At 39.6% G+C, this 26,720-nt stretch overlaps 1 protein-coding gene across 7 annotated transcripts; it reads left to right on the top strand.

The window, feature by feature from the left end:
* Positions 1-345: 345 nt before the first annotated feature.
* Positions 346-26,319, top strand: LOC117715569 (uncharacterized). 7 transcript variants are annotated; one of them, XM_076932506.1, is made up of 6 exons: positions 9,059-9,201; positions 9,785-9,893; positions 20,267-20,393; positions 20,571-20,631; positions 21,452-21,666; positions 21,774-26,319. In XM_076932506.1, exons 3-6 carry the CDS (start codon positions 20,360-20,362, stop codon positions 24,017-24,019), a joined length of 2,556 nt encoding a protein of 851 aa, XP_076788621.1. In that variant the 5' UTR covers positions 9,059-9,201; positions 9,785-9,893; positions 20,267-20,359; the 3' UTR covers positions 24,020-26,319. The 7 variants fall into 7 exon arrangements, with proteins under 7 accessions (XP_076788630.1, XP_076788621.1, XP_076788612.1 ...); XM_076932534.1 differs by having other exon boundaries at positions 9,095-9,201; positions 9,789-9,893; XM_034512439.3 differs by lacking the exon at positions 9,059-9,201 and adding an exon at positions 9,374-9,492 and having other exon boundaries at positions 9,789-9,893.
* Positions 26,320-26,720: the final 401 nt, after the last annotated feature.

Below are 26,720 nucleotides of genomic sequence, written 5' to 3' on the forward strand. Positions count from 1 at the left end.
AGGAGTAAGGGAATAGCATTTTACAGATGGGGAAACCCTGGCTCACAAAGATAAGAGATTTTCTACTATAGGTATGTGTAGCCACTCGTTTTATCCCTCCATTCTAGAGATCTATTAAAGTTGAAAATAAAGCCTCCCAAGCCAGGCAGGGTGACACAGTCCTGTAATTACTTGGAAGGTTGAGGCAGGTTTAAGAGGATTAAACAAGGTGCACAGAAAAGTGGCTTGCACTCATGCAGGACTCAGTTTGGAGTCTTCCCGCTCACTTTAGGAGCCTCCTAGTGGCTGCCGAGAGAATTGAAACCCTCTGGGACCTGGTTGGAGAGCCAGTGATAACACCTAGGCTCCGGAGGAAAGTCCTCCTACTCCGGAATCTTCCTTACTCTCCTCGGCTCCACCCTGTGCCCAAGTGCGTAGTGCCGTTCCCAGGCAGGGATTGTAAGCTTGGCAAGTGGAGGAGCCCCCGCGCATTCGGTGAGGAGCACGGAGACTGGGTTGCTAGTCCTGCGAGCTGCCAGGTCCCTGCTGGCGTCCTTGTCTGCGACTGCGCGTAGTGTAGCCTTGGGACGGATCCGGGTGACAGTATCTTTGGCGCGGGGACACTGCGATCTAGACTCCCGCAGCTCCTTCTGCTGTTCACTCGGACTCCTCCCTTTCTCTCTTGTCTCCTTACCCCTTGGGTCCCCTGGCGTCTTTTCCTGTCCCTGAGGGGTCTCTTCTGAAAGATTTCCAGTTAAGATGATCTTCGAAGCTCCTTTCCTTAGAACTATGCTGTCCCTATCCGTCCCCAGTTTTAGCAATCTCTTGTCTCTTCCTGGCCAGGTTGGCCACTTTCCTGGCCTGAACCTCAGAAAGTGTCGTAGGTTCAGTGAAGAAGAGGATTGATTGTGTGGCGGGGCGTGGAGAAATTGCTGACCAAGTTCTCTGCCCTTTGTGTAGTTGCCGCCTGTGTCAGGCTCTGCACAAAGATAGAGGGTGGTGGCCACAGCTCTGCAAACGTGTACTTCACAGTGAGTAGTTTTGCCTTCAACAGTGAGACAGTTTGGGATTGACGACCTATTTGATATAAGCAATAAGTGGCTTCTCTCAGGATATCAGGTTTTCTGTGTTTCTGTAGAATATGTGTGCTCTCCAGTGGGAATTCTCTTTTCCAAAGTGTGACTCATTTTCTTACTCAGACTTTTACTCTGTGGCTGCCTGGGAAAGGGTTGAGAAGGGGAAAAGGAGGAAACTTCTCCAGACTTTAACAACTACTGAGAAAAATCACTTTTCTTTTTTTAAAAAATCAGTTTCCCTCAGGTTCCCCCATGCCTCTAAATTCTGAGATTGTTGTCAAGGCCTTGGAGATCAGATATTTGGTATTCTGCAGTGCATTATGGGTTTTTAAAATGTGGGCAAAACTCAGTGTCTAGACAGTGAAATAGTTCATCAAGGTTTACCTTGATGGTGGAGTAGTGGAAACTTCTCAGGAATGTTCTGTAACGCTCTGTCTGACTTTTACTGTTTTTATTCTTTGAGAATTTTATACATTATATTTTGATTCATCCCCTTCACCTCTCTCTTCCCAGATCCACATTCTACCTATATCAGTCCATTCTAATATATATATTATTATATATATTATATATATATATATAATATTATATATTATATATAATTATATATATATATAATTATATATATATATATATATATATATATATATATATATATATAATTTATTTATTTATTTGGTGGTAAGGGGTGCTCTTACCTCCCTGGAACCTTGAACTCAGAGAGATCCTTCTGTCTCTTCCTGAGGTAGAGTTGGAGTTGAATTAAAGGTGTGTAGTAGCACACCCAGCCATGTGACGTGCTCTTAAAACACTGCCTGCCTATCAGGAACACATAAGAGTGTTAACTTCCAGTCACTCTGGAATTCCAATGTAGACTCAAGACCAGCTGAGACATCCAGCCTTGTGGACTGAATAACCACCAGATTCTTGGCCATTTCTTTGGGAGATTGTTGGAGTAGCCAGATTGATTACACCCTATAAACCACTCTAACAAATTCCCTTTATACATGCATATATCTTCATCCTGTTAGTTTTATATCCCTTTAAAGAATCCTGGCTTATACACTGTCTGAATAAAATCTTAATTTTTTTCTTCATGGGAGTTGAATTCTCAGTTAATATTTTTGTTCTTTCAGATCTGTAAAGATTATGTTCCACTATCTTCTGATTTGTATTTCTAGATTTACTTTAGGTGTATGAGTATTTTTCCTGCACCCATGTATACATCTTGTGACTGAGAAGGTCAAAGGAGGGCACTGGATCACCTAGAGCTGAAGTTACAGAAGGTTGTCAGCTGCCATGTGGGTGCTGGGAACTCAACCAATGTCCTTTGGGAAAGCATCAAATGCTCTTAATTGCTGAGCCATCTCTCCAGCCCAGATTGTTTTTAATAAGTATGTTCACAGTTGCATTTCATGCCTCTGAAGTAGGAGCCTCCATTTATTCTCCTTCTCTGTCTAAAGTTCTCTTTTCCTTTGCTTTAAGATAAATTGATGGTAGAGGGCTTTGGTATAGTTTTTTTTTTTTTCTTTAATGGTCTTCAAGCGCATCCGAGCAAGCAAGATATAGACCGATAGCTAGATAGATGATAGCTAGATAGATGATAGATAGATAGTAGATAGATAGATAGATAGACAGACAGAGATTAAGATCACCGAGTTTATACTTTCAACTTAATTTGAAAAATTCAGCAACATTATTTAGTTGTTTTTCTATCTTTACTGCCTTTCAAGAAATCCAGTTCCCACTTGCCCTTCTTATACAGCTCATTGATGTTCTGTTCATTTCTCTGGGTCTTTTGTTTTTGTTAGTTTCTGTTAATAGAACTTTCAGCAGTTTGTTCTTACTCATCTGGTTTTACTTTTTTAAGAATCTAAGACAATCACATTATATTCCTGCTGATTTCTGTTTTAGTTTTGAAGCATTTTATGGTAATATACGCATACCTTGATTTACTATTTCAACATTTTTAAGGATATAAGTGAGTAACCATTCAGTACATTCATAATGTCATGTTACCATTTGAGGAGGTCGCTGCAGGAAAGCTAACTTCGTGAAGAGATGAGGATGAAAACTCAATTCAAATTGACTTTGTCAGCCTGGATCAAATTTCAGGGAGTCTGATGCCAGGTGGTTATAATTACAGAGTAGTGTCTTAATTAGGGTTTTACTGCTGTGAACAGACACCATGACCAAGGCAACTCTTATAAGGACAACATTTAATTGGGGCTGACTTACAGGTTCAGAGGTTCAGTCCATTCTCATCAAGGCAGGAGCATGGCAGCATCCAGGCAGGCATGGTGCAGGAGGAGCTGAGAGTTCTACATCTTCATCTGAAGGCTGTTAGCAGAATACTGGCTTCCAGGCAGCTAGGATGAGGGTCTTAAAGCCCACGTCTGCAGTGACACGCCTACTTCAACAGGACCACACCTTCTAATAGTGCCTGGGCCAAGCATATACACACCATAACAAATAATAATAGAATATCAAACAATAGAATTTGGGGAAGTTACCAAGCAGCAATCGTTCTATTCCAGGTTTCCATGCGACACTAAAGCTTAGAAATGCCTTTACAAAGTACATGTGACTATGAAGATAGACTCTATAGCTAAAAGACCTAGAATCTAGTGTGGTCTCTGACTGAGCTAGCATAGAGGTCAGCAGGTCATAAAGTACATGTGACAGCTCCCCTGAGGATGGGGTCTGATAACGGGAGCTAAAGATATATGTCTAGGGAAGGAGAGTCTGGTAAAATGCTAGGGTCAAAAACAGCAACAACAAAACAAAGCTACCCAAGTAGTCACAAGAGTCTAGCAAAGCAATATCTTTATTTGAGTTAGGCAGCAAAAACTGATCAGGCAGGGACAGCAGTACAGACCCGGGAACTGACTAAATCTCTGAACATTTGTCTTAGTATTTAAGCAGATGAGAAAAATTTATTGTACTCTGGTTGCTACTGGTTGATCAGGGGCACAGAACAGACTGGGGTCTGAACTGTGACCATGAGACAGAATACCACAGAGTTTTTTTTAGCCTGAAATCTGCTAACCTAGGCCTAGTCCTGGAAGCTTCTGGCCTCTGTACAATCTTATCTGGGCCTAGAATGTTTTCAGCCTCTGAGACTTACTGCTGAATAAACTCACCCTTTCTAGTTCTTTCTGAACTTTCACTGGCTGGTTCAAGTCAGCTGTTCTGGCTTAATCTCCTCTCCAAGTTGACTGACTCAAAGTGCTTCTCTCAGTTCTGACTGAATTGCTCTGCTTGGCCTCATATTAAATCTGGCACTATGTTCTAATCTGGCTCCGCCTCATTCTCTGGCTTTCACTGACTCTGCTGACCTACACTAAACTTACAAACTCCCTACTTCCTTCTTCCAACTAATTTTACCTTCGTTGTTTGAGATTAAAGATGTATACTAAGGGTGTGTCTATATTCCAGCCAGAGTAGCCAAGTTGCTGGATTAAAATCACACTACAAAAATCCACAAACATCTGTGCCAAGTCACAGTTACATATTCCCACCAATCCGGATTTAGGGATAGTCATCTTCCTTAGGAACATGTCTTTGCAGGGTTGAAGACCTATAGTCTCATAGCCAATCCTGGCTATTTACTTTGAGAGAAAAGATCTGAGTAGATGGTTTTCAGCTGACATTAATTAAAGCCAAAAAGAAAAAAAAAAAAAAGCCAGGATCAAAAGTAAGTGTTTTAGTTAGAAGAGATGACAGAGGTTCTGGTTAGTCAACAAAATGATGGACTGGGTATTAGGACTATCTTGTACCTCATTGGTACAATTAGGAATAAGTATGCTCTAATTGTATTTTGAGAGAAAAGTTTTACTTTAACAGGAAGAGTGATATGTAGGAGGAGCTAAGGGGGAAGGAGTACTGAGAGGAAGAGGTGGAGTAAGGAGAGAAGATGAAGGAGAGGAGAAGCTAGGTGATGAGAGAGAGAAAGAGAGAGGGGGCATGGAGGCAGATGTTCACATGTCTCCACCAGTCAAAGATAGTTTTTATATCTAGGTTGGGTATTGGGTTACGATTCTGATTGAGCATTACCAAACTTATAAATCCTTTGATTAACATTTAAAAAAATTGTATAACAGCAAAAAGGAAAGGGGGGTATGGGACAGGGGTTTTCTAGGGAGGGGAAATGGGGAAAGGGGATGGCATCTTAAATGTAAATAAAATATAAAATAAATAAAAAAAAAAGGGAACATGTCTTTGTGGTATACTTATCCTGTTCCAATTGGTTGAGTTATTCAACTGTGACAGGTTGACTTGTCTAGTGAGAGACCAGGTCTTTTGGATTCAGAGTCCATCTTAGAGAACCTGACCTAAGATTGAACTCAAGTTAACTAACAAACTGGTACCTAGCACCAGTTTCCGGGTTGCTCCCCAACAAACCTACACCTCCAGGTTACAGGCCTGCCTCTGGCACTTCACCTCCTAACAACTGCCAATCAGGAGAAAAGCAGAAGTTATGGTTTGGCTCCCAGCACCAGCCAATTATTTTAAAGGCCATAATGGCCCCCTAATCAAATGTGTCAGACTAGAAACCCTTTCCCTGCTTGTTTGCTTGCCTCTATAAATGCTTGCCTGAAAGCAGGCTGTGGTTTCCACCTTCCCATCTTGCTGTCTGGGTTGGTAGGGAGCCCAAGCTAGAGCTTATAATGAAGAGACCCTAATGAGATTACATCAGAATTGGCTCCTTGGTGGTCTTTTGGGGTCAGGAATGCTTCTTGGTACAACATCAGCATTTGTTTAAACTTGCGAGCCAGGATGTCAGTTAACCAGGTACATGTCTCTTTCTGCCAAACAGGATGTCAGTTACCTAGGGAGGTCTTGGGAACTTAAGCTTTATTTGACCCCCATTCACAATGGAAGTTTTATTCAAAATGGCTTCAGTTTGATTCCATCTTACAAACATTTTAGGTGAGGTCTGCCTCCACAGAAAGTAAAAAGATCATTAACAACCTCCACTCTCAGCTTTCTGGGTGGGATGTAGGTATTTTATTTTGCCTCCTCCACTGATGAGACATCTCTGCATGTTTAACATTCCTGGTTTCCCTAGTGATCTGTGGGCCAAAAGACCTTTGTGCCCAACAATGTTTTTATGCCTTTGCTTCCTTGAGATAGGGCCTCTCACTCTGTGGCCCAGAGTCACCTGGAACTTTTGATCCTTCTGGCTCAGCCTCCCTAACTCAAGAACTGAGTATATATGTGTCCTAATGTACCCCAACACTTCTCATTTCAAACAGAGTGCCTGTGCCCATTTGTATAATGAAAGCAAGATTTATTATTACTGTATATCAGTAGAGTCCATCCCATAAAGTGTTCTTCCCTGGACCAACACTGTATAGCACAGCAAATGCCTTTATTATAAGCCATTGTTACGTGCTGGAAATAAAGACTTCATTTATAATTGTTTTACATGTTGAGCATTCCTTTGTTAGTATTTTGTTAAAGATTTATACATGGAATTCTTCAGGGGCAATTCTCTGTAGCTTTCTTTTCCCATAATGCCATTGTCTGGCTTTAAGCCAGATGGTGCTTTTGGAATGAATTGAAAGGTACTTATCTTTCAGTTGTTTGTAATAGCTTGTGATAAGTTTTTACTAATAGTTAGTTATAGGAGATGATGGATTCTATCATTTCATTGGGTATGTTTTCTAACCAGATTTTCTAATTTTTCTTGATTGAGCTATGGTAGAAGTCTGTCGATCACATCTAGGTTATTCAATGTGCTCTCGTATTGTCTTCTAGTCCACTCTGCTTCTGTAATTGGTGATAATACCTCTTTCATTTTTGTTGTAGTGGGACAATGGAGAGTCAACCTAGGGTTTCTCACATGCTAAATAAGTGTTCTATGACTAAGCCTTTTCTTTCTTTCTTTTTTTTTTTTTTTTTTTGCCTTGTTTAAGCTGAGGTTTCTCTTTCTGTCTTGGAACTTGTTCTGTAGATCTGGCTGAAGTGTTTATAAGAAGATAAAGAGATAAAAAGAATATGTTTTGTGGGTGTGTGGATCGGTATGGGGGAAGGGGATGTCTCAGCAGGCCCATGCAGAGGCATCTCTTCCCCCTGAGGGACCACCACACCAGTATAGTATAGAATAGAGTTTATTGAGGGAATGGGGAGGGGAGCCAGGAGGGTAGTAGAGGCGGAGAGAGAGAGTAGAGAAGTAGAGGAACAGAGAAGTAGAGGCCAGCCATGACCACGTGGAGAGAGGGGGAAAGGAAGGGGAGGGGTGAGGGGACAGAGAGCAAGAGAGCAAGAGATTAAGAGAGTAAGAGAGTAAGAGAGAGAGAGGAGGGGGCAAGCAGCCCTTTTTATAGTGGGCCAGGCCTACCTGGCTATTGCCTGGTAACTCTGGGGAGGAGCATACCTGGCTGTTGCCAGGTAACTGTGGAGGTAGAGTTTAGACAGAATACTAACACTGGTTGTCTAGAACTTCAATATCTGCCTGCCTTCCTGAGTTCTGGGATTACAGTTTTATGCTTAGTCTATCTTTTTTTTTTTTGGGGGGGGGGGTTCTGTTTTAAACATTTTTAGGTGTATTTATTTCATCTGTGGACCATATGCATACCTGATGCCAGGGATGTAAAAAGAGTGTAGGATCCCATAATTAGAGTTATGAATGGTTGTGGACAGAGATGTGACTGCTGGAAAGAGATCCCAGGTCCTCTGAAATAAAAAGGGCTCTTAACCCCGGAGCCATCTTCAGTCCCCCAGCCTTTTAATTTTTAAAACATGTCTTAATTTAGAGACAAGATCTCATGAATTTGTCCAGGATGGCCTTGAACCCAGTCTCGTTCAAGTAGCCCGGTTGTGTCTTGAACTTTCTTTTTATTTTTATTTTTTTGTTATTATTTTGTTACTTTTATGTGTATGTGTGTTTTGCCTGTTTATGTCTGTGTACCACACGCATGCGGTGTTCTTGGACACCGGAAAAGGGTTTGAATCCCCTGGGACTGGAGTTAGACAGTTGTGAGCTGCATGTTGGATGGAACCCTGGTCCTCTGGAAGAGTAATCAGTTCTCTGAACCCCCGGAGCTATGGCTCCAGCCACGATTCCTTGAACTTTCAGTCTTCCCAATACAGCATCCCAGTGCTGGGATTACAGGGCGAAACCACCATACCTAGCTGTCCTTTCATGTCTGAATTTAGTTGAGTCTCGTCTCCTTGTATACGTCAATTTATCAATCATATTTAGCTTTAAAAAAAATTGACATTAGGGGCTCGGAGAGATCATTCAGAGGCTGATATTCTTCCATATGCTGGGGTGTTTGGTTCTTGGCACTCAAAAAGCCTATAACTGTAGCTTCCGGGGATCTGTTACTCTACACACACAAAGAAAATACAAATTCTTTTTTAAAAAACTTAACATTTGAGTTTTAAACATCATTAGTGCTCCTTTCTTTCTTTCTTTCTTTCTTTCTTTCTTTTGAGGGGTTTGTTATTGTTGGATTACACCTATCACAGACTGCTGATCTAATCTCTACTATTTTTTTTTCTAAATTCCATTTTTTTTTTTTGTTGCATTTTTTCCCTCTTGGCTGGTGTCATTTATTGACAGTCCTATGTAACCCAGGCTAATATTGAACTGCTGCTGACCCTCCTAGCCCTACCTCTTCAGTACTAGGATAAAGGCGTCGCATACAATACCAGGCGTGGCATGTGCTACTATTGTTGAGCAATCCTAGGTGTGCTTTACTGAAATTGTTGATCCTTAGAGGACCTCAGGATCTGTTCTAAGGTGACTTTGGGTGCGCAACCCTTTCAGTTGAGGCAAAGATCACTCGTTGGACATTGTGTTATGCTAACACTAGAGACCCTGTGAGCAGGAGGAAAGACAAGGAGTGCAAGAAACAAGGGCAAGTTCTTTAACGCACCGTCCCTGTCTTTTTATGTGTATGTGTAGCTCCCTTTCTAAGGGAGCTGCTTCTATCACTCAGACCTCGCTAGCCAATCAGAGTATTAAGCGGGCAGTCCAATCAGGATCTCCGGCAGACGGCCGGGAGGCGGGGTTTCTTTGGCAGTGTTATGTGTAGGTTCTCCGTGGCGGGCCGGGGTACGAGTGGGCCCCGCTTTTAGGGCTGGTACCAGGAGCTTTGAGGAGAACGTGGGCGAGCTCGGAAGCTGCGCCATGGTGAGCGAGGGGCCGCTGTCCCCAGAGAGGGAGGGGCGGCGGCTGAGCCGCGGGAGCCGGTGTGACGGGTGCTCCTTAGGACTGGGGCGGGGCCGACATCCTGCGAAGCAACCTAGGCCCTGGACCGGCGGCCTCTGGGCAGCTCCGCCCCTCGGCCGCTTCTGCGCAGAGAGCAAGGGGTAGCGAAAGGCTCCGCCCTGCGCTGGGGACGCTGGGGTTGGTGACGTCGCAGCGGTGCGAGCGCCCGGAGCCTATGTTCTTTTTGTCCGGAGGGCCAGTTGCTAAGTCAAGGTAGTCTATGGTTTCTTCGAGTTTTAGAAGTTTTACGTTTCCTGTCTATGTTTAGGATCTGTTTTAAGTTAGTTTTGCGAAAGTCTACCCAATATTTTGTTTATATATGCGTGTTTGCTTTACTGGTTTGTCAAATCACTATTTTGGGTTTTCTTCTGACTTTTTAAGTTGTTATTTATTTTTGAAATACTGTACTACTTCGATTATTGAAGTTTTATTGGAAGTCTTAAAGTCAGGTAGTGTGCTGTTGATGCTTCAGTATTGTGTTAACTTTTTTCTTTTTCTTTTTGAGACAGGATCTCGTGTTTCCCAGGTTGGCCTCAAACTTTCTCTTAGCTGAGGAAGACCTTGAACTTCTGATCCCGCTACCTAAATCCACCTCCAGAGTGCTGGGATTAAGGGTGTGTGACTATATGCCCCCTTTTGTGTGCGTGCGTGTGTGTGTGTGTGTGTGTGTGTGTGTGTGTGAGAGAGAGAGAGAGAGAGAGAGAGAGAGAGAGAGAGAGAGAGAGAGAGAGAGAGAGAGAGTGTATATATGTGTGTGTTTGTTTTTCTGGGGAAGGAACCTAGAGCTTCGTGGTAGTTGTCAAGCATTCTACCCAATTGCGAATATTTCTCGCCAGATAATGTTTAGGTCAACTTTCTGTTATTTTCTACATGAATTGTGAGGACTTATATTGGGATGTGTTGAACCTATAGATCAAAATGATAACTGTCATAATTTTGAAGCTTCTTTCCAAAATCATGAAAATCCCTCCACTTAACTATATTCTTTGATTGTTTTTATGATGTATAATTTTTGTCTACAGACATTAGTTACATTAATATGCAAATATGTCTTTGCTATATAAGCTGTGTGGTGGTTTTAATTTTACATCCAAATGTTCTTCTGTTGATGTACAGTTTGTATATTAATCTTGCAGTTCCTAGTTTCCTAAAGTTTTGGATTTTCTAAGGCCAAAGACAAGTTTACTTTTTTCAGTTTAACAGTGTCAGTAGTACTTTTCCTTTTCTGGCAGTATAGTTTTTTTTGTTTGTTTGTTTTTTGTATGATGACGTGTTTTTGCTGTTTAACTTGTCAATTTGGTGGATTACATTTTAAAGTTTTTTATTGATGGAGATTAAAACAACTATTGCGTAATGCTAGACATGTGTTCTACCATGGAGCTCTGGCCACAGACTGAATTTTGAAGTTTGAAGTTTGAACTGACTTTCTGTATCTGCAATGATTCCAGCATGGTTTGCTATGTACTTTGGTTTCAGAGAGGCTTCTATTCTGCAGACCAGGCTAGCTCCAAACTCAAATCAGTTCTGTTTCAGCCAAAAGCTGGGATTACAGGCATATGTAACCACACTGCTTCATTTCAGTTATCTTAGAAATACAATTGAAAATTTGGATTACTAATGTTGTTGAAAGTTTTTGCATTGGGCATTCTTTAGTTATTATTGTTGTTGTTTTTTTTCTCCACTGTTGTTTGGTGTTATGGTAATGTTGCCTCAAATTTTGAATCAGGATTTGTTTGTCTTTTTAGAGGATGTTTTACTGAATTAGTGCCATATCTGAATTGTTAAAAAGTTGATGATTGAAGTAATTTTAATCTTGTCTTTTTTTTTTTTTTTTTTTTTTGAGGTAGTGATTTTATTTATTTATTTTCTTTTTATCACATATAGTCCTATTCATACTGGCCAACTCTCTCTGTTTTGTGTTTCAGATAATTTGTTCATTTTCTTCTAAGTTACTCCATATGTGGTCTGGAGTTGTTCATAGTATGCCTTTATGGTTCTTTTAATGTTTCTGCTCTATATAGTTTTCTCATTCAAGTACTGAGCAGGCACAATCCTGCTTATTTTCGCAGATCAGCCAGAGCATGAGAGCAGGTGTGCGCAGGGTGGTATGGCTGTAGGTTGTCCTCTATAATTTGATCACTAATCTCTTTAAAAACATGGCTGGAAACTAAACGGTTTTGAAAAGCCAAGTTTTAGAGTGATTGGTTGTCTCTTGATTGCCTGTTTACAGTTACAGTTTTATTCTCTTACTCTTAGTTTCCTGTGCTTGATTTCTTTCTCTAGCTTCCTGTTATGGAATGATTTATTTTTCAGCTGTTTTCCTTTATAGTATAAGCATTTATTGTTTAAATCTCTCCCAAATATGGCTTGTGCTTTGTGGCATAAATTTTTATAAGATGTACTTTTGATTCTGTTGAAATAATTAATTTCTCTTGAGACCTCCTTTACTATGTGTTACTTAAAACTTTGATTTAATATCCATGTTTTCTAATGTGCTGCCTTTAGTTTAGGGATTCTCAGAGCCTAATCATAAAGATGCCAAAATTAAGAGTTTGTCTCTGACACTCTCTCCTTCTCCTTCTCTCTCTCCCCTTCTCCTTCACCCTCTCTGTTTCCCCCTCCTCCTTTCTCCAGGGTGGAAATGTTAGGGTGACTACCTCAGGATTTATATTTTAAAATGATTTTATTATTTATTTTTACTTTAATTGCATTGGTGTTTTGCCTGTATGCATTCATGTGAGGGAGTCAGATCCCCTGGAGATGGAGTTACAAACAGTTGTGAGCTGCCATGTGGACATTAGGAATTGAACCTGGGTCCTGTGGAAGAACAGCTAGTGCTCCTAACCGCTCAGCCATTCTTTCTAGCCTCAGATTCTTTTTTTTTAAATTTTATTTTATGTATGTGAGTACACTGCCACTCTCTTCAAACACATCAGAAAAGAGCATCGAATTCCATCACAGATGGTTGTGAGCCACCATGTAGATGCTGGGAATTGAACTCGGGACTTCTGAAAGAGCAGCCAGTGCTTTTAACCGCTGAACCATCTCTCCAGCCCTAGCCTCAGGATTTTTAATAAGTTTGTAGTATACCTCAAAATATATCTGGTTTCTGGGTTCGAAGAACCTTTATTGGCTGAGGAGGACACAGAAAGGTTGATCAGTTAGTGTCTTGAGCTTCCTTACATTACCATAAATATCCAGGACAAGCCTGATGGTACACAGCAGTAGAAAATAACAGCACAGAGCTGCTCCCAGTATCACCATATAAATCTGATCTAAAACAGTTTCCCTAGTTAGGTAACATAGAGACATTTATGATTTTCAAGGGAAAAGGAAAGAGAATCAAGAAATCAAAGTAGTAAATGTTTGAGAAAAACTATCATTTGGTCTTCTAGCTGGTGTTATGTTTAATTCTGGCTATTTACTTTGTCTTGGTTTGTTTAATAGGGAACACTGAATAATCTTTTTTTGTTTGTTTGTTTGTTTGTTGTTGTTGTTGTTTTGTTTTGTGGTGGTGGGGTGTTAAGACAGGGTCTCTGTAGACTATGCTGGCTTTGAACTTAGATTTGCCTGCCTCTGCAGGTATGTGCCACTGTGCCACTGTGCCTGGGTTTTTTTTTTTTTTGTTTGTTTGTTTGTTTTTCTTTTTAACTTACTAAATTAGGAGCCCTAGACAAAACTAGTGACAGATAGGCAGTCTGTTTTAAATGGTATTTAACTCATTTAAGGAAAGACATGAAAGAGCTTAACCACTTTTGGAAACTACCAGGATTGTTGCTAAATTCTTAGTTTCCTTTCTGATGCTGTGGTAAAATACCTTGATAAAAGCAACTTTAAGGAATGAAAGGCTTATTCTGCTAGCAGTTCCAGGTTCCAGACCATTAAGGGGAAAGCAGGACAAGAACTTTAAGCAGAGGGAGGATGAATATATCCATGCTTACTTGTGCTCAGCCCCCTTCTCTACAGTTCTGTAGTCCAGAAACTTCTGCCTAGGTAGTGGATGGTGTCACCTACTGTGGATAGATCTTCCTACCTCAGTTAATATAATCAAGACAGTTCTCCATAGGCACACCCAAATGCGAACCTGATCTAGATTGTCACCTCATTGAGACTCTAATGAGGTGCTCTGTTGAATTGTCTCTTAAAGTTATCCCACTGATTAAACATTTACTTTCCCAAACCAAAACATAGTGTAATACTAAAACAACACTAAATAAAATCGTTAGTCACAAATAAGAGTTAAAGTATTTTAGACATCAAAGGCCAATGCTACATGAGGTTATAGCTATGGGATTGAGTGAAACTGGCCAGAAATAAAATTAAAATTAGAAGATAATGAACTATTTCAAATATTCCAAACATTAAAATATTTTATAGAGTACTTACCAGTAGGGAACCAGACTTTGGGTCAGACTTTATTTTGGACTTATGACATGGCTCAGTGGGTAAAAACCATGTTGCTTAAGTCTGATGACCTGAGTTCTAACCCCGGGAACCCACATAAAAAACAGATGTGTAGTGCATGTATAAATTACATGTGGTGAGATCCTTCATTAAGTTGGATAGCAAGGTTCACCACTGAACGTTACCTTGATGCTCATATCCATGCTATGTTAATGTGTATATCTCTGAGATAGTAGCATCTGGAACTAAATGGCCTGTGTTCTGAAAAGCACCAAAAAGTTAAGCCTCCCTACCCATAACACCAGTCATAACCAATAAGCAAGAATTAGGAAAGTTAGCTCTACGTCTCTAAAAGAGTCATCCTTCCAAACTTTATTAATATCATATATGTTTTTAGCCTTTTATCTGTATCTTTAGCAAAAGACATAATGGCTAAAAGTGGCACCTTAACATGACTTTTAGACAGAGGTAAGGAGCTTGACAGTAGCACCTAGAAAGATAGGAAGCATGGTAGGTGTTGGCTCTGAGATCTTGGTAAAGGAGTCACATGGGTATCATAACTTGAAGTAGGTGATATCCTTGGTTGTGCTATTTTTAAAAAAGATTTATTTATTTATTTATTTATTTATTTATTATATGATTACACTGTAGCTGTCTTCAGACAAACCAGAAGAGGGCATCAGATCCCATTATAGATGGTTGTGAGCCACCATGTGGTTGCTGGGAATTGAACTCAGGTCCTCTGGAAGAACAGTCAGTGCTCTTAATTGCTGAGCCATCTGTCCAGCCTGGTTGTGGCATAATTTAAAGCTTAAGAAGCAGGTTTAGGATAAATTTCCTAAATGACATCAAGGGAATAAGAAGGTAGGGCTTGTGCAATTATAGAACTCAGAAAGGTGAAAACAAAACCACTTGGAGTTGCAGGTGTGTGAGTGTGAGTTTTACTTTGGCCTCGTTAGAAGAGGAAATAAAAATCTCCAAGAGGTTCACGTGAGTAGGCTTCTTGAGTTTCTGGGGTGAAAAAGTTTTAACTGTAGACAGATAAGTCATGGTCATAGGTTATTTCTTAATTCTTTTGTGGTTGGAAATCTTACAGAATATCTTTTGGGTCTGGGAAGGCTCCTGTGTTTACTGATAACAAATCATTAGTAGGGGGATTAGTGCCTTAGAAAGGGAACTCTAAATGTCCCTGTGAGACTAGTCTGATGAGTGACAGTGGTGTTCTGATGTGAAGTGAGAGGTTTGTTAATAGAGGTTAGTAAACAGAGATTAGTCAACTAAAAGAGGTTATATCTGAGTGAAAACTTCAAGGAAGAAAGGTTTTCTTTCATGGCAAAGAGGTAGGAGGAGTCCCACATGTCCTGAGGCAAGACACTCCAGGTTGAGTGCTTGAATATTTGGGTTAAATGGTCCTGCCATTTAAAGCCAAATAAGAACTAACCCTAGGTAGATTCAAATACAGAAAGAGAGAATCCTTAAAGTCTAAATGATAAAGCTAGATGGTATTAAGAATATATTTCTTTTTACGGTATAAGGATTGAGACCTATTTTTTTTTTTAATGGCTCGTAGGTCTTGGGATGTTCGTTAGGATCCATCTGGCTCTTACTGCCAACATGAGTCATAGACACAACCCCGTCATGGTTAAAAATGTGTCAACAAAAAGTTGTAACCCCTTCTAAGTTTTAGGTTTTAATTGGGCCTTTGAAGAAAGTTGTTAAGAGTCTTTAATGACAATTGTGACAGAAGTGGCTGTTAGCAACTGGGATTAGAGATGCCTCACACTTGAAGGGGAACTTGTTATAAGATGTAGGGGTGCATAGTAGAGATAAGAGAGAATGTTTGGGGCTCTAGACATTCTTGGGCCTTTATAGGGGAGGGGTTTACATGTGATAAATGGCCGTGCCATAAATGGACTTGGAGGTTGGATGCAGTGTCCTACTTAGGAAGGGAATTGGGCAGCTGGGTAGAACGAGAAAGGAATGAAAGCTGTTTATCACACACATTGACAGAGGTTTACAGTGTGCTAGTTGGAGTTTACTAGTAATGCTAGGGAGAAAGGTTGAAGAAGATTAAGGACCCAGATGTTAAATTAGAAAGGCAATCAGGAGGAATGTAGTATAGTCATAGCCTTTGACATTTATTGGATCATCTGAGGCTGAGGCTTATGCATGGAGTACCAAGGAAACTTGAGCCTGAATAACCCCAGGGCCATGTCTTCAAGGGGGAAGTACATGTTTGACTCTAGCATGAGACTTTTTAGATACAAGATGGTAGGAGGTGGATTCCAGTGGCCCTCCAGTTTGCAATTTAGATTGGTCTCATGGGAGGTGTATGATAGCTGGGTTGCTTTGTGTTCTCACAGCTGAATTACTGTGATTGACCACAGGGATAGTCAGAGAGGTTGCTTTGTCCCAACAATAAGTTAATTCCCTTAGACTGGATAGGATGCATTTAGATGGAATGAATGCTTAGACTTCTTGAAATCCACAGGGAATGGGAAGTTGCCACAAATCCCTTTAATCTCCTGGTTTGGCTTTTCTAGCCCTTGAGTTCTCTTAATTATTAAATATAATCTTAGAGGCTGTATCTAGAAAGTAGGAGGAAAGGAGTTTGGGGTCCCTGTTCTGATTTTTGAAACTTTTGTCTAATATCTGAAGAGATTTTATAAAATACACGGGTAGGTTTCCTCTAGCTGGGTTAAAGTATTGGTGCATGATTTCAGCCATCCTGTATTAAAATGAAAAAAGAACAGGGTTCTTGGAAGGTTCCTTTGTTGTGTTCAATAACATGGCATCGATAATGGATTGCTAGCAGCCTTTTTCTTTCTAAGAAACAGGGAATCATATTCTAAGGGTTCTTTCTCCATTGTCTCCCATGTGGGAGTCCTGATACGACCATTTGGGTTTGCTGTGAATACTGATTCTCTGTTATCCGGTTATGACCATGTCTCTCATTGGCTCAGATCCCTATTAAAGATGAAGTGTGGAACCGATCTAGTCTTGTATGCACATAGCAAGTGGTTAGAGTGATACAAATAGGTACTGCAGAGAGGGTTCATTGGGTAGGAACAGTGACTACTCTTCCAGAGGACTCAGGTTCTGTTGCCAGCATCCATATGGAGGCTCATAATTGTCTATGACTCCAGTCTAAGGAGATCTAGTGGCCAGTTATGGTCTTTATGAGCACCAGGTATGCATATGGTGCACAGACATAAATACAGGCAAACACACAAATAATTTAAAAATAAAATTATATAAATGTATTGGCTAGATTAGGTCAAAAGACTACAATTTAGACCTTTGAATTCCTTAATGAAGGGAGAGGGGATTCTTGGGCAAAGTGATCACAATTGTTAGATTTGGGACAGTTCAGATAGGGAAAGAGACATGTATCTGGCTAGTGCCGAGGTCCCCACTAGCCACCTCACAGATAATATATAGATTTGTGGGGTTTTTGTTTGTTTTTTTTTTGTTTTTGTTTGTTTTATTTTTGAGAAAGTGTCTCACCATTTAGTTGTCGCCTAGAACTTGCCATGTTGACCAGGTTGCCCTCAGATTCAGAGATGGGCCTGATTCTACCTCCTGAGTACTGAGATTGAAGGCATGCCCTATCACACCCAGCATGAGGAATATTTTCTGAAGGTCAGAGTGTAGCTTTTACTTGCTTTCTGAATTCTCTGTGTCAAACTCCTGGGTGAACATGTATGTGAAAGTAGAGTGTATCTGGATAAGGGGAAAGAGTTATAGGAGACTTAAAGGTAGAGAGCAGAGGAGTCTAGAGAATAGGAGAAATGAAGTCCCTTAAAACCGTAGACTATAACAGTTAGTGGTCCTCCACCCCACCCCCATGACCTTCAGATACCAACAGAATTCCTTTGGCCTTTGTCCATCTGTTTTGAATGTGAAGTATATCTTTCTGCAAGGGCACAAAAGGACTTCCTTCACCTATCCTCTGATAGGAGACAGAAGCTTTAGAGTCACATAAACCAGGTACCTTTCTTTAGCTGATCACTGTGAACACCAGAGGTAAGAAGAGAGTCACTTGGCAAGTCATCAAAATGTTGGGCAAAACAACACCTGGAAGGCCGATGACAATCAGTCAAAGGGATTCTCAAAGACAGGCACAAAGTTTATTGAAATACTTCAAGGAAGCAGTAAGTCCAGAGAGAGAGTTGCATAGATAAGAGAGTGAAGGATGACTTGGTCTCATATGATGTGGTTCATATCTGATATCAAGGTAGATATGTGAATACCCTGTTTTGTGGAGTAGTAAATTTTGCAGGTTTTTTTTTTTAAATAAAGTTGGCCATTTTTATGAAGTGCCACTAAATCACTAAAATGTGGAGATTTGCTTTTATTTTTGTGTCCACAAAGTAGTTTTTGTCCACAAAGTAGTCTTTGCTGTGTGGTAGGCAAACCACTTTATTATTTAGAAGACTGACAATTTTTAAGCATAGTAGAAAGTTAAAAAATTAATTACTGAGAAGTGTGGTTTTTAAATGTAAATTTATTTATTTACATCCCAAATGCTGCCCCCAACTTCTCTTCTCAGACTCTCTCCCCCCCATCCTCCTTCCCCTTCTCTGAGAGGGTAGCCCCCCTCTTTGTGCATCCCCCTACCCTGGCACATCAAGTCTCTGCCAGATGAGGCATATATCTCCCCCTGAGGCTAGAAAAGGCAGCCCTATTGGGGAATGGATACCACAGTCAGGCTACAGCTTTAGAGATAGCCTCTGTTTTAGCTGTTGGGAGACCCAGATGGAGACTGAGCTGCACATCTGCTACATATGTACTGAGGGCCTCATTCCATCTGTACATTCTTTGGTTAATAGCACAGTCTTGAGAGCTCCTAGGGGTCCAGGTTAGTTGACCCTTTTGGTCTCCTGTGGGGTCCCCATCCCATTCAGGGCTTTCAATCCTTCCTCCAACTCTTCCATAAGAGTTCCTGGCCCCGTCCATGTCTGCCTGTGGGTATATGAATCTGTTTCCTTCAGCTGTTGAGTAGAGCCTCTCAGAGGACAGGTATGTAAGCATGACAGAGTGTCATTAATAATGTCAGGGATTGGTGCTTGCCCATGGGATTGGTTTCACATTGGACCACTTACTGGTTGGGCATTCTTTCAGTCTCTCTTTCATCTTTGTCCCTGCATTTCTTTTAGACAGGACTGATTTTGGGTCAAAGGTTTTGTGGGTATGTTGGTATCTTTATCTCTCCACTGGGGGTCCTGCCTTGCTACAGGAGGTGACCTCTTCAGGTTCCATGTCCCTACTGTTAGGCATCTCTGCAAAAGGTCATCCACTTTGACTTTTGAGAGCCTCTCCTACCCCAGGTCTCTGGGACTTCCTAGAGACTCTCCCTGACCCCTGACCCCCAATAGCTGAAAAGTTCCATTCATTTCCCCTGGCCCTCTGGACCTCTCTCCTGTTATAAGTCTGTTCTGGTGTTTTTTTGTTTTTGGTTTTTTTGTTTTGTTTTTTTAATTTCATGTGACTTTATAAAGGTGTAATCCAGAAGAGATGACATTTGATCACACTGTCCCTCTCCTACTTATTATTCACTGCCTTCTTCCTTCCTGAGATGGAAGCCTTGCAATAGAGCACAGCCTAGCTTTGAACTCTTGAGTGCAAGTGATCATTTTATATTCTGGTCTCCCAAGCAGCTGGGACTATAAGCACATGCCAACACTCATGACAACATTGCATTCTTTGTAAAAACACACACCCTCTAGGTGTTTCATTTTTCATTTCTGTTTACTTACTGGTTTTGTTGTTGTTTTTAGGATCATCAGTCATTCTTGCTGTGGTAAATTCTGCAGGGTATAAATTACTTTGGAGGCTTCTAAATGTTTTTTCTTGGTGTAATCAGTTCCCCATTTAACAAATGACAATATGTATGAAGTGTTGTCTTCCAGAGACACTCGGTAGACTCATTGCCCACATCATTGGGGATGGTGGGGAATTTTTTCGTACCTTTAAATAGAATATTCAGAAAGCTAACAGTTCAGAAAATTGCCGTGTTTACGTAGTCATTTAGAATAAGAGAACTGCTGTTACCACTTATGTTAGTGGGATGTCTCCCAAAATCTTAGGTTCCCCAATACTAGAAAAAGCCCACTCTTTGTGTATAGAAGTGTGTAAGTAAAAGTAACGTCTTGACTGCTAATGCTGGCTCTTCCATGTATATCATTCAGCAGAATTCTGTTACTATAGGTACTAGAAATCCACTCTGGAAAGAAAAAAATGGGGTGGCCTAGCAGGACATTTATCTCCCAGGCACAGTCATGAGTATTCCTACTGTGCTCTTTGTTTTTTCTTTCTTTCTTTTTAGTTTTTCTTTCCATGGAGACAGGGTCTCACTGTATAGTCCTGGCTGTTTTAGAACTCTCTGTTGAGATTGAGATATATATATATATTTTCATTCATTCATTCATATTCAATCTTAGGGCTAGCATTAGAATTTTCAATTCATTGAATAAATTCCTGAATACCACAAAATTATATGGACATCTTATCAATTGAGTATAAAATCTCTAGATCTGTTAGTCTCATCTATTCTCTCCTGTATATGTTCGGGATGTTTTAGGAGTTTTTGGCCTTTGAGGATGTGGCTGTGGAGTTCAGCCAGGAAGAATGGGTTTTGCTGGATCCTTCTCAGAAGAAACTGTACAGAGATGTGATGCTGGAAACCTGCAATAACCTTACTTCTATAGGTAAGAGCGCCACCATTTATTTTGAACAAGAATTCCTTGGTTCTGTAATTTGGAAAGGGAAGAAATCAATTAATAAACAGGAATGGGTTCAATGTATGTCAAACCAAGAAACTGATTTTTCTGTTATTTCTAATAATTTGTGATGGGGGGGTGGTGGTGTTTAAATCTTGATTTTAGGCATCAAATGGGAAGACCAGAACATTGAAGACCAGTACAAACGTTCTTGGAGATACCTGAGGTAATTTTCTGAACGTTTTCTCTGAGAAACTCTTAAATATGTTATGAAAAGTTGCAAGCAGAAAACCAAAGAGAGCTAGAGGGATGGCTCAGTTTTTAAAGGCACTGGCTATTCTTCCAGAGGACGGGGTTTCTAGTCACCACACCTACCTGATGGCGTACAGCCATCTATATCTCCATTTCCAGGGCATCCAGTGCTCTCATCTGGGCTCTGCAGTCACCATGCATGGGTATGATGTACAGTCATACATATGGGCAAAATGCTTGTGCATATAAAATAAGTGACAAAATTCAAAAAAGGAAACAAAAGTCAGAAGTTTACAATGTATTTATTATTAGAAGGATTTCATCAAAAATAATACACTTCAGTGTATCTATTTGAACACACAGTTTACTTGGACAACACATATGACTAGGGATTTTTATATATATAAGATTTATTTACTTATATATTTCACATACAGGGGTATGTGGGTCTGCAGGTACATCTACATACCAGAAGACAGCATTGAATTCCATGGGAATAAAGTGATAGGTGTTGTGAGCCACCATGTGGATGCTGGAAATTGAACTCAGGACCTGGAAGAACAACCATTGCTCTTAACTGCTGAGCCATCTCTCCAGCCTGTGTGGAGGCTGTTTTGTTAGTAGCTCTTTGGGCAGATATTGTAGAATCATTAGTTCTTTTTGCTTGAGACTGTTCAGGTGGCAAAAGCACACAGTTTCCTTAACTTTAACTAATAATCTAAGTACAACACCTAATAGTAAGCACACAATCATTAGTGAAGCAGCCATTGCTAACATGTTTATACTTTTTACAGGAGTTGCATGATAGATGCAATTTATGAGCACAAAGAAGGTGGTCAGTTTCAAGAAACCTTTACCTGGATACCAAATTTCCGTAGGAGTACTAACATTTCTACTGGAGTAAAACCATTTCAATGTGGTGTGTGTGGAAAAGTTTTCACGGGCCATTCATCCTTTAATGAACACATCATGTCTCACTTAGGGGACAAACCATCTGAACACAAGTATGGTAAGAAGCGATATAAAGTATAAACAACGTAAGAAAAAGTTGAACTCACGAACATTTAATGATACCTTTTGAAAATGAAATGTTTTTAAAATCTTTTTATTTTCCAGGTTCATGTGGAATAGAGCAACAAAGTCAGAGTGTTGAAAAATCCTATAAACAATGTGGAATGGCCTTCGTTTGTCACTGTTCACTTTCTGTAGATGGAAGAACCAACAGTAAAGATAAATGTTATAAATGTGAACAATCCAGTAAAGCTCTGAGTTCTTCCAGTTCCCTTCCAAGTCATAAGACAGTTTATACTGCAGGAAGAACCTATGAATGTGAACAATGTGGAAAATCCTTCAGACATGAGAGTTCATTTCTATTACACCAATTAACTCACATTGGAGGGAAACCCTATGAATGTAAACAATGTGGGAAGGCCTTCAGATGTCACAATTATCTTCAATTACATGAAAACTTTCATATGGAAGATAACCCCTACGAATGTAAACAATGTGGGAAAACCCTCTGTTCTCCCAGTTCCCTTCGAGTTCATGAAAGGATTCACAGTGGAGAAAAACTTTATGCATGTAAACAATGTGATAAAGCTTTCAAATGTCAAAGCTACCTTCGAATACATGAAAGAACTCACACCGGAGAAAATTTCTATGATTGTAAACAGTGTGGTAAAGCTTTCAGAAGTCACTGTTCCCTTCAAAGACATAAAATAACTCATCGTAGGAAAAAACCTTATGCATGTAAACAATGTGGTAAGTCCTTCACTTATCCATATTTACTTCAAACACATGAGAGATTTCACACTAGAGAGAAACCATATAAATGTAGGATATGTAGTGAAACCTTTCTTTGTTCCCCCTTTCTTCAAAGACACAAAAGAACTCATACTTGGGGAAAACCCTATAAATGTAAACAGTGTGGTAGAGCCTTCAGAAACCACAGTTCCCTTCGATTGCATGCAAGGGCTCATACTATAGAAGAATCTTACATATGTAAGATATGCAGTAAAGCTTTTCTATGTCCTCCTTTCCTTCAAAGGCATGAAAAAACTCACACTGAGGAAAAGCCCTTTGAGTGTAAGCAATGTAGTAAAATCTTCAGAGATTGCAGTGCCTTCCAAGTGCATGAAAGATCTCATATTAGAGAAAAGCCCTATAAATGTAAGCTATGTAATAAAGCCTTTTTTTATTCCTCTTCCCTGGAAAGACATAAAAAAAGTCACACTAGAAAAAAATGTTATCCATGTAAATATGCATGTAAACAATGTGGTCAGTCCTTCATTTTTCCCTGTTTACTTGAGAAGCATTTAAGAACTCACACTGCTAAAAAACTCTATGAATGCAAGCAGTGTGGTAAAGCATTTAGGAGTCTCACTTATGCTCGCATACATAAAAGAACTCACACTGAAGAAAGACAGTATGTATGTAAACAGTGTGGTAAAAGTCTCAGTTGTCCTGGTACTCTTCAGTTACATGAACTAACTCATACTGGAGAAAAACTCTATGCATGTCAACAATTTGATAAAACTGTCAGAAGATTCAGTTATTTTCAAGTACATGAAGGGGCTCATACTGAAGAAAAAGCTTACAAATGTAAGCAGTGTGATAAAATTCTCAGTTGTTCAACTTCACTTCAGCTACATGAAAGAATCCATACTGGAGAGAAACCACATGAATGTAAACAGTGTGGTAAAGCCTTCACAGCCCTCAGCAATCTTCAAGTACATGAACTATCTCACACTTATGAAAAACCCTATGGATGCAAGCAACATGGTAAAGTTTTCAGTCTTAGTAATCTTATTCAGGAAAGAAAGAAAGCTGAAGCCAGTCTCTGTGAATGTAAACAGTGTGGTAAGTCCTTTCTTTCTCGATATTTACTTCAAATGCACGAAAGGTCTCATTCTGCAGAGAAACGCTACGAATGTAAGGTATGCGGTAAAAGCTTCATTTATCCATCATTTCTTCAAAGACATGAAAGAACACACACTGGAGAAAAACCCTATGAATGCAAACAGTGTGGTAAGGCCTTCAGAGTTCAGAGCTCCCTTCGATTACATGAAAGAACTCATTCTGAGGAAAAACCTTATGAATGTAAGGACTGTGGTAAAGCCTTCTGGCGGCTCCCTTCTCTTCAAGTACATGAAAGAATCCATACAGGAGAAAAACCCTTTGAGTGTAAACAATGTGATAAAACCTTTAGGTGTCACAGTTCCCTTCAAAGACATGAAAGAACTCATAGTCGTGAAAAACCATATGAATGTACACAGTGTGGTAAGGGCTTTAGATGTCACCGGTCCCTTCAAAGACATGGAAAAACTCATGCTGGAGAAAAAGCCCATGAATCTGGACAGTGAGCAAAAATTTTTTGACTTTCCAATTTCTTTCTAGTGTTTGAAAGTAATTCATGGGAAGAAATTCTGGTGGTATAAAACAAATGGTGGTGGTGTTTTTAATCATAGACTTATTGAAAAAGACCTATCAATAATAGTCAGTGAATGAAGATGTTTAGTTGTAAGCCCAACATGGTGAATGCCTTTAATCAAAGCACTAGGGAGGCAAAGGTAGGCAGATCTCTTGCTCAAGCCTACTCTGCAGAGCGAGGCACAGGACAACTAGGGCTATACAGAGAAACCCTGTCTCAAAAACAAAAGACGTTCAGTTCCATTAGAAGACGAGCAAAAGTTTGAGGATACCTAATTTTTCATATATCCTCTTGAATACACAATAATGCAAATAGAGGTAGCTCATAAAAATAAGTGTTGGATTGAAAATAGTCTGGAAAGTAAAGTTTGTAAAACATAACTACACTGAAAGTCATGAAGAAGACTTGGAAGTAAACCATATATATTTTGAAATCCTCATGCAAATTAACATAATGCTCAGATTTTTTTTATTAGTGTATTCTTATAAGGTTAGCAATATGTTGTGTTCGATTTGCAATTACTGGTGATCGTAGAAGGGCTAGTGGTGCAGCCCTGTAGTGATAGTTACTCAGGTGCCTGGTGGAGGAGAATTGCAAGCTCAGGACCTACCCAAGCAATGTAAGCCCCATTTTGCAATCAAAAGTTGAAGAGTACTGAGTATGCTACTAATTAGGTAGAATACTTAGCTGGCAAGCATGAGACTGTAAATTCAATTTCTAGTCCTCTTACTAAAAGAGTAAGAATCCCAAGAGAATGAGTTGCCATTTCTTTTAGAGAGGCATACATTAAAATGAAAGTTGTTAATTATTCAACACTAGAGATAGTTTGTGATACTTTGTTGGACAATTTTATAACTGAAGATCATTGTGTCTTCTGTTACTTTTCCTGGTGCTATGATAAAATGTTTCAACAAAAAGAAGCTAGGAAGGGTTTTTCTTTTGGCTCAGAGGTTAAGCTGTGTCACAGTTTGACATGGCACGGAAGTTAGAGCAGGAGTAGCTTGTGACAGCTTGCCACACTGCATCTGTAGTCAAGAAACAGCAATGAGTAGCCATGATCACCTAGATTTCTCTCTTACACAGTCTGGAACCCAAACCCAGGGAATAATGCCACCTCCTTCACAGTGGGTCTTCCTGTCTCAGTTTAAACCCCTTACAGGCAAACCCTGAGGCTCATCTCTCAGGGGAGTCTAGATCTTCTAAAATGATGTCAACTATCACAAATATATTACATACTGCTCCAAACATGGGCAGTATGTTTTTTATTTTAGGCAAAGGTAAATACTTATTTAGGAAACTGAAAATATTTGGTGTAAATATGTGAAAGGATAATGGTATAAGGATAAGTGCTACACTTAATGAAGGCCCCATATTTTAAGTGGAGTCTTCTGGACTAGATGTTGCTCTGGCTTGTCTGTGAGTTATTGTTTAGTCAATGTTAAGGATATTACTGTACACTAAGATTATTACTAGTAACTTTATAAATATTTTAGACTTAGATTTTATTGTTTGTAAAATATTTCCCTTAGAAGATTAGTTTAAAACTTTTTCACCTTGCAAAATTAAAAAAATTGATACTTTTTTAGACACTCATCAGTGTGCAAGTAAGAATTTAGTATACCTTGGAATATATTGTGTTAGAAAGCTTGATTTTAAACTTTTCTAACTTACCAAAATGTATTTTATAAAGTTTTTTAGTGAATTTTAGTTTAGAATTATTTGATTTGGGATTATACAATAGTTTCTAAAATGGTTCTAAATGTACTTTTGACATTTTGTACTAATTTATATAATGGACACTCAGTATTCATGACTCAACTTTTGACAACTTGGTTCTCTATATTTTGCATTCTAAAATACTAAGCAAAGATTTTTTTGAGACAAGGTAGGTCTGACCTAGAACTCAATATGTAGACCAGGCTGACCTTGAATTCAGAGGTTCACCTGCCTTGGCCTCCTGAGTTGCTAGGATTAAAGGCAAGTGCCACATTCAGGTAAGATTTGTATGTAAAAATAAGCCTCTCATCTCATTAGTATGAAAATTTGCTTTCATCTTTAATAAATAGTAAAATTATGTTTATTAAAGAATTTTAAAAATAGATTTATTTTTAAGAATGTTTTAACTTACAGTCATTTTGTGTCTATGTGTGTATAAAGAGAAGCAATATAGCCAGAAGCTGATTCACGGGGTGTGAAGAGTGGCCAAATAAAATTTTGCTTCTGTCACATTGATACTTGGAGGTTCTATTTTCTTCTATTTGTAGGTCAGAGTATAGAGAGGGATAGAGTTCAGATTAAAGATCAGGGCTAGGATTAGAGGAGTAGAAATTGAGTTTAAGGTTAGAGGATTTTTGCTGTTAAGGGTTATAGTAAATAATGGTGGTAAGGCTAGAGGTTGGGTACTGGGGTTAGAGGTTAAAGTTTTAGATTTGCATTTAGATTTTGCATTAGGGATTAATGTTTGGTATATGGTTAAGAGTAATATTAAGTGTGGTTGAATATGAGGTGCTATGTTATGTATCATTAGGGTTTGGATTGGGATCAGAGGGTATTGGTTGAGTTTGGGGTAGCGATAGTATTGGCTGTGGTTAGAGTAGGATTAAGGATAGAATTAGGGTAATTTAGGAATAAGG

This window comes from Arvicanthis niloticus, chromosome 1 (assembly GCF_011762505.2).
Source record: "Arvicanthis niloticus isolate mArvNil1 chromosome 1, mArvNil1.pat.X, whole genome shotgun sequence".
NCBI lineage: Eukaryota > Metazoa > Chordata > Mammalia > Rodentia > Muridae > Arvicanthis > Arvicanthis niloticus.